Below are 8,768 nucleotides of genomic sequence, written 5' to 3'. Positions count from 1 at the left end.
GCGCCCATTGGGGCTCACGAAGTAAAATAGAGAGAACGATTTATATGGGATCTGTATCGGGCTATAGACCGATTCAGAACATAATAAACCGTTTGTTGATAGTCATGAGAGGATCAGTCGTACAAAATTTCAGGCATATCGGATAATAATTGCGACCTCTAGGGGTCAAGAAGTCAAGATCCCAGATCGGTTTATATGGCTGCTATATCAGGTTATGAACCGATTTGAACCTTATTTGACACAGTTGTTGAAAGTAAAAATAAAATACGTCATGCAAAATTTCAGCCAAATCGGATAGGAATTGCGCCCTCTAGAAGCTCATGAAGTCAAATCCCCAGATCTGTTTATATGACAGCTATATCAGGTTATGGACCGATTTTAACCATACTTGGCACAGTTGTTGGATATCATGACGAAACACGTCGTGCGAAATTCCATTCCAATCGGATAAGAATTGCGCACTCTAGAGGCTCAAGAAGTCAAGACCCAAGATCGGTTTATATGGCAGCTATATCAGGTTATGGACCGATTTAAACCATACTTGGCACAGTTGTTGGATATAATAACAAAACACGTCGTGCAAAATTTCATTTCAATCGGATAAGAATTGCGCACTCTAGAGGCTCAAGAAGTCAAGACCCAAGATCGGTTTATATGGGAGCTATATCAGGATATAAACCGATTTGAACCATACTTGGCACAGTTGTTGGATATCATAACAAAACACGTCGTGCAAAATTTCATTCTGATCGGATAAGAATTGCGCACGCTAGAGGCTCAAGAAGTCAAGACCCAAGATCGGTTTATATGGCAGCTATATCAGGTTATGGACCGATTTGAACCATACTTGGCAAAATTGTTGGCTATCATAACAGAACACGTCGTGCGAAATTCCATTTCAATCGGATAAGAATTGCGCACTCTAGAGGCTCAAGAAGTCAAGACCCAAGATCGGTTTATATGGCAGCTATATCAAAACATGGACCGATATGGCCCATTTACAATACCAACCGACCTACACTAATAAGAAGTATTTGTGCAAAATTTCAAGCGGCTAGCTTTACTCCTTCGGAAGTTAGCGTGCTTTCGACAGACAGACGGACGGACGGACGGACGGACGGACGGACGGACGGACGGACGGACGGACGGACGGACGGACAGACGGACGGACATGGCTAGATCGACATAAAATGTCGCGACGATCAAGAATATATATACTTTATGGGGTCTCAGACGAATATTTCGAGTAGTTACAAACAGAATGACGAAATTAGTATACCCCCCATCTTATGGTGGAGGGTATAAAAATAAATCGAGGCATAGCCAAAGCTTAAGTAAATATTATGGGAAACCTGTTTAGCGAATACAACCCAACCAAGCGAGCAACCAACCAAGCACACCCCGTCGCCTCAAAGCAAAACAAACATGCCAAACCAAGATCAGCAAAACAACTGAAACAAGCTAGAGCCCCCTGATCAAGCAACTAGTCAGCCAGACCGCCCCACCGGCAACAAGAACGAGCGAAGCGAGTAGAGAGCCGACACAAAAGCTTCCCCAACGCAAGCCAAATCATAAGACGGCGGCAATTGTCAAGATCTGCAAAATCTCAACTAACACAATTGAGCGAAAATACTAAGCGAACGGTTAGATAGCGCGGAGATTTGAACAAAAATTAAACATTTTAAGCACACACAAATATTGCAAAACCAAAAACAACAATTTAATATTAAGCGCAAAAAAACAAGAGAAAAAAACAAATAAATAAAAGAAGAGGGCAACGAAAATGAAATGATAATAAAAACCTAAAAAAACACAAAAGCAAAATAAATAAAAAAAAAATTATCTCATACCAAAAATTTTAACAACAACAAAAGAAACAGAAAATCACACAAAAGAAAGGCGCATGCGCGGCTGATTTTGCAGATAATTTGACAAATAAAAACACAATTGCTGCCAACTGACAAAGTTCCAGGGGTTTCAGTAACTCAATTGAAAGATATTTTTTTTTTAATTTCTAGCAAAAGAACATGACTTAAAAGTTGATGAAACAAAAACATAATAAACCAACGAAATTGTATTAATTTAATCAAAAAACTTAGTCATAGAAATCGAATTTCCCGCCGCTGCTGACACCATAAAAAAAAAGAAAATTTCTTGAAAAAAAGAAAACCCCACCAGCAAGAACATGATAAATTAACTGGAAAAAAAGATCATAAATAAAAGTGAAGCTGTCAAACACGTCAAAAAAAATCCACAAACAAACAAACACTCGAAGTCAGTTATCAGTGCGCATGCGTCTGGTCGGCCATGCTAATTTAATGATTGCATGTGTTATTAGACTACACTGTCTCCCCAGCACCGTCCTTGACGGTAGAAAATGCTAATGCTACTGCAGCTCCCCACAACGACAGTGGAGATGACGACGACCGTGCCTGCACTTTCAGCCATTGGTGAATGTAATGCATGAAGAGAGCCCATCAGACAGACAGACAAACAGACAACAATGCATAAAGTTTCCTACATTAGCTCACCTGTCTATTGAACATCGTACATTGTCTGCTCAGAATTCCCACTGTGTGATCTCATAAGCAAATGTAGTAGACACCAAGAAAAAAAAACAACCAATCATCTTTTACAACAACAACAACATCAATTCACTATCACCAGACAACGGCAATGTGTAGATTGTTGTGGTTCTGTTGTTCTTCATACGCCAAGCGATATATGTCCACCTCCCCCGCCCCTTTGCCTGTCATTACCACTGCGGCCCAGAACACCCAACAACACCATCATTATTATCAGTCTCGTCTGAAAGTCTAGGAAAATCTCGTTTTTGTTTTCTTTTTCTATGAAAACTGGTCGATCTGTTGTTCTTTTTTATGCTCATTGAGTTTCCTGTACAAAAGAAAACGAATTGCTTAGGCGCAGGCGCACATTCACTTACTTGCACACAAGAGACACAAACAACGATAATCTAGTGCAATATCCACTACGTCTACAAGAAAAGAAGAACTCCTCATACAATAAGAGAGCATCTTTGGTATTGAGGTCCATTACCAGATATTTGAAATTCCCTTTTTTGTTTGAATGGAAAACGGCGAGAAAATGTTCTCTTTTACAGCAGCTACTTCGAATTCTTCTCAAAAGGTAAGTCATTGCTATTTTATGTGCTACAACGCAACAGCCTTTGGCTATTGAATGATGATGATAGTTGAGGAATAGAATCCATAAGGAAATAATTAATTAGATAATTAACTAGATGACATAAGGCACAGCTTTTGTATAGGTTAAAAAAAAGTGTGCAGCATGATTTCTAAACACGGTCCCCAAGAGGTGAATTCTTTACGGATTATTCTTGGTGCGAATATATAACAATTTTGTTGATCTTTAAGGGAACTTTTGGAGACTCCCACATGGGGATTTATCTGCTAACAAACTTGTTCAATATTCTAGGCCAACTTTTCATATTTTTATCCACCCAGTTCCTTAGTGGAATGTTGATTGGCAAAATTTGCATTTGTATATAGAATAGGGGATATACTAATCCGCTATCCCATTTCGTTTGTAACACCTTAAAATATTGATCTGGAACCCCCCGTAAAGTATATATATTATTGATCGACTCGACATTGTGAGTCGATATAGCCATGTCTGTCAGTCGAAATCACGAATGAAGATATCCCGCTAAAATTTTGTCCTGATTCTTCCTACTAATGTAGGTCGTTGGGGATTGTAAATGGGCCATGTCGGTTCAGATTTCAATATAGCTCCCACATAAATCGATCTTCTGATTTAACTTCTTGAGCCCCAGGAAACCTTATTTGTAATCCGATTTGGATTTCAAATTTTACACAGAGTGGTTTATAATGACTTCCAACAACTGTACCAAGTATGATCCAAATCAAAGTAACCGTCGAGTTAAGAAAAATATCTGTATTTCAGAATAGGTACTACCAATTATGTAAAAAGGCTTTCAGGAGTAGGTTCAAAATGGATTCCAAAGAACCAACAGCTGTAGTGGTGGCATCAGACCATATCCTGTTGTCCGCCCCTCCTGTAAGTGAGGGTGCCTTAGCACCTGTAGACTAGAGTTATGCTTCAAGCGCACAACCAGTAATCAGACTAACGAATGAAGAAGAGACGGATACTACCAATTATGTAATAAAATTAAATGCTTTCAGGAGTAGGTTCAAAATGGATTCCAAAGAACCAACAGCTGCAATTGCGACATCAGACTATATCCTGTTGTCCGCCCCTCCTATAATTGTGGGTGCCTTAGCACCTATAGACGAGAGTAATGCTTCAAGCGCACAACCAGTAATCAGACTTACGAATGAAGAAGAGACGGTGAAACCAGAGAGATGCGCAGCTCGTCCCCAACCTTTAAGTAAAGGTGGTGTTTCCGATTCAGCTTCTAACAGCGACGTGTCAATGAGGCAGTCATCGCAGCTGAATCGAGAGATGAGGACAACGGGATGACGGCTGAAGTGAGCGAGGGCTTTGATAAGCTCACAAGAAGACCGAGAAAGCAATTCAGGGCACGACGAAGGCGGCAAAGGAGTATGCACCGTATGGCAATCGGGCTAAAGCGCAGGATGCCTAAAAGGATAGAACTGACATTCCTGGCACTTCTACGAAAGGTGGGAAGAGAATCAGATCTCCCGAAAAGCATATCACTGCTGAAATGCTGAAGAAAAGAAAGAGCTCCCCGATGTCAAGTACTCTGGGAAGAGCAAGCCAACTAGCGGATTTTCGAACATATGTGGAACTCTGAAGAGAGTCCAACCATACGAATTATGAGCTCCGACTATAGAGGCGACATCTTAATGCTTCGCTTTGCTATAGCAAAATGTATTGCTATCGCCAAAAGGCTCGTTGGAAGTATCCAAACTCCCTGGGAGGGCACACAGCTCGACCTGGTGAGAAAGATGGACAACCCCAAACTCACAAAGGCGACGGTCTTCATTATGGGATGGGAAGACTAAGGTAGGCAAATATCCTCATATAGAGACTAACGAAAAGAGATTTGACGACGAAACCATCACCGACATTCTCAATATGGGGAAGACTAGGATAAGCAAAGATCTTAATATTGATACATCAATGCAGCCTAACGAACACGGAGCCGACGGTGAAAGCATCACCAACTCCCAAGAAGCCCATTTACTGGAGGACCAATGATTGAGGTCATTCACATAAACCTCCAACGGGGCGAGACAAATACACACGCTCTGATGAAGAAAGTCATAAAGGGCAAATTTCATATTGCCTTAATACAGGAGCCATGGACGATTCGGAACATAGTTTCTAGACTTAACCATATCACTACCAATTATGCTAACACTGGTACTCGGCAAAGGACCTGCGTTTTTTATAATAAAAATTTTAATTATATATGTAGATGCAGCAGTGATGTGATAGGGAGACTTTGGAGCATACCTAGAATCACTTTATCTACCTTTCGACTCTCCGACATCACCACCCACGTCGGAGCTGCATTTTTTAGTGAGGAAGGCAAAGTAGAATGGAAATAAAGTACCAATAGACTACTCGGAGGAAAACTTGGGTAGGGTAAGGTACTGAATGGTCCAAGCATAGAAGACACTGACGACATTGTCAACAGGATTACCACTGCCATAATGGAAAGGAAAGAAAGGAAATCAACCCAAAAAAACAGTGGGTACCAGGGAGACTAACAACATTGGGAAAGAGGTCCGCAGACTTTATAACAGAGAACGTAGTGAAAAGTTGCAGGGATGTGTAATACACTGAAAGAGTTTTTAAACCCACCACCGAAGAATGGGGGTATATTCATTTTGTCATTCCGCTTGCAACACATCGAAATATCCATTTCCGACCCTACAAAGTATATATTGTATATTTTTGATCAGCGTAAAAATCTAAGACGATCTAGACATGTCCGTCCGTCTGTTTTTTGAAATCACGCTACAGTCTTTAAAAATAGAGATATTCAGCTGAAATTTTGCACAAATTCTTTCTTTGTTCATAAGCAGATTAAGTTCGAAGATGGGCTATATCGGACTATATCTTGATATAGCCCCCATATAGACCGATCCTCCGATTTAGAGTCTTAGGCCCATAAAAGCCACCTTTATTATCCGATTTTGCCGAAATTTGGAACAGTGAGTTGTGTTGGCCCTTCGACATCCTTCGTCAATTTGAGTCAGATCGGTTTAGATTTGGATATAGCTGCCATATAGACCGATCTCTCGGTTTTAGGTTTTGGACCCATCAAAGGCGCATTTATTTTCCGATGTCGCCGCAATTTGGGACAGTGAGTTGTGTTAGACCCTTCGATATCCTTCTTCAATTTCACTCAGATCGGCCCAGATTTGGAAATACTGCCATATAGAACGATATCTCGATTTAAAGTCTTGGCCCCAAAAAAGCGCATTTATAAACCAATTTAACTGAAATTTGACACATTGACTTATGTTAGGCTTATCGACATCCATGTTGTATATGATTCAGATTGGTTTATTTTTAGATTTAGCTACCAAATAGACCAATATTTTTGTTATACATAATTGAACAATGACTTGTACTTACTTAGTATTTGCTCCAAATCAGTTCGTATTTCGATATAACTGCTACGGGACATAAGGTATGCAATTTTCACCGAATTTTGATGAAAAGTGGTTTACATATATACCCGAGGTGGTGGGTATCCAAAGTTCGGCCCGGCCGAACTTAACGCCTTTTTACTTGTTTTTTAGTAAGAATGTCTGCTACAACAATATGAGGCCAGCTAAAGAATAGATAGCAATAATTTTTGCCAAAATAGCAAACATTTTCTGCTATTCTCAATTGGTTAAAAGTTTAAAATAGCGATTCAATATAAATTATATCTAAAAAAATCTATGTTTCATCTATAAGCGCATATAGATAGATAGCAGCAAACAAAATACCAACTAAAATGGTATTTATGCCTTCAAAAAAGAAACATATACTTAAAATTCTTAAAAATTGCCCTTAATATATGTAGCAAATGCTTCAATTGTTGTTTAAGCCTAATACTGACATCCACTTTTCACACGAACAACTGTCAAGTCAGTACTAGGCTTTGGAAGTTAAAAGATTTTGAAGGGCTTCGTTCTAAAGTAGAAAATTTCAAAGTAAATGGCAGCACACAAAGCTGATATCAGCAGACTAATTTCTTTGGGTGTACATACTGTTCAAGGAATACATTAAGATTATCAGAGCTGCACGACGTGCTTTCTGGAAGCTTTTCTGCCAAGATGAAAAATTTCTCTCAAAACCCCATGTCCAAACTGACACTTTAGTGGATGATATGGAAGCGAGAGTAGACACAACGGAAAACATGTTGAGGCTTTTGATAAAAATGCATTATCCGCATGATGCGACGGCACTCACGGCGACTCCGGAATTTTGGAATAATGAGGTTGATCTAAGGCTTATCGTAATAGAATGTACGATAAAGAAAGCCTTGAGAAGATTCAAATCATTTAAGTCACCAGGACCTGATGGATTATTTCCGGCGTTACAACAGAGGGAGGCCGACTATCTGGCGCCCCATCTGACCACTTTTTTCACAGCGTGCCTAGGACATATACTCTAAAAGCCTGGCAGGAGACAAGGGTGCTATATATACCCAAGCCCAGAAAGGCAAGTTTTGCGACATCTACATTACTATACAGACATACAGTCTTTTAAAAATTACGTCCTTTCTACTCAAACCCATGGAACATACTATTGATACCATGATAAAGAGTAGGACACCCACCCGAACTGTTGAAATACAAACAACTTGCCTTTGTCAAGGGAAGGTGGGTGGAGACTGCCATGCACGGGATTGTACAAAAATTTGAAGAATCTTTCGATTCATTGACATCGTGGAGGCTTATAATAATGCTTAGACGAGTACCGGGTAGACTGGGTTCTTAGAGACTGGATAAACCATACGCTAATGAACAGCTGGACAAATTGTTTGTTTCATTACAGAAATATTTGGAAAAAAATGTCACAAGGCGTGCAGCAGGGTGGCATTTTATCGCCACTCCTAGGGGTGACCACGATAAATAACCAAGCAATGTTGACTCCAGAGGGATTTGGAACGATGTTACAATACTTCTAAGGCGTAAGGATCCGAACCAGCTATGCAGAAGAGCCGAAAGAGTCTTGCAGATGGCACACAACTGTGCTAGACCTAGGGGTCTCAATGCTTACCCAGAGATGACTGAAATCTGCCCGTTTATGAGGAAAAAGAAGGTGGGCCAATTTGACGCACCAGTATTTCTCAACAGAACTGTTTCGATATCTGACAAGGTCAAGTACCTAAGATTGATTTTGTACAGGAAACTGCACTGGAAGTGTCCCTCTCAGGACCCTTCTCTGTACGGTCCTGAGATATTGCAAAAACGGGTCGTGGGCTCGAAGTAGAGCCTAAATCAGAGGATAGTTCACTTGCTCTATAGGAGCATGATTAGAGCAATACTTACTTACGCCTCAGTAATTTGGTGGATTGCGATGGACCAAAATTTCAACGTATGGATAATACAACAGGTTCAGAGAACATGTTGTCTTGGCATAGGCGGCCAACCCATAGATAAACGATAAACAGATTTACTGTGAGGCAGCCACAGCGGCTGTGAAACTTAAGGCGATGGGAGAATGGAGGATATGAGCAGATCACACCGTTATAGTCGAGGCGACGATAGGAAACCCCAAAGAAATGGAAGTAGTTTGCAATCGGATACCTGAGACGACACTTGAGCTCGAGTGGAAGT

General features: G+C 40.4%; 1 protein-coding gene across 1 annotated transcript in view; it reads left to right on the top strand.

The window, feature by feature from the left end:
* The first annotated feature begins 1,602 nt into the window (after positions 1–1,602).
* The window catches only part of LOC106084478 (DNA-binding protein D-ETS-4), a 124,483-nt gene continuing 117,317 nt past the window's right edge, over positions 1,603–8,768 (top strand). The window contains exon 1 of the mRNA XM_013248182.2: positions 1,603–3,147. Coding sequence (XP_013103636.1) covers positions 3,088–3,147 — 60 coding nt within the window. The 5' untranslated portion in view covers positions 1,603–3,087. The remainder of the gene's footprint in view (positions 3,148–8,768) is intronic.

This window comes from Stomoxys calcitrans, chromosome 2 (assembly GCF_963082655.1).
Source record: "Stomoxys calcitrans chromosome 2, idStoCalc2.1, whole genome shotgun sequence".
In the NCBI taxonomy this organism is placed as follows: domain Eukaryota; kingdom Metazoa; phylum Arthropoda; class Insecta; order Diptera; family Muscidae; genus Stomoxys; species Stomoxys calcitrans.
This window is presented reverse-complemented; position numbering and strand designations above follow the sequence as displayed.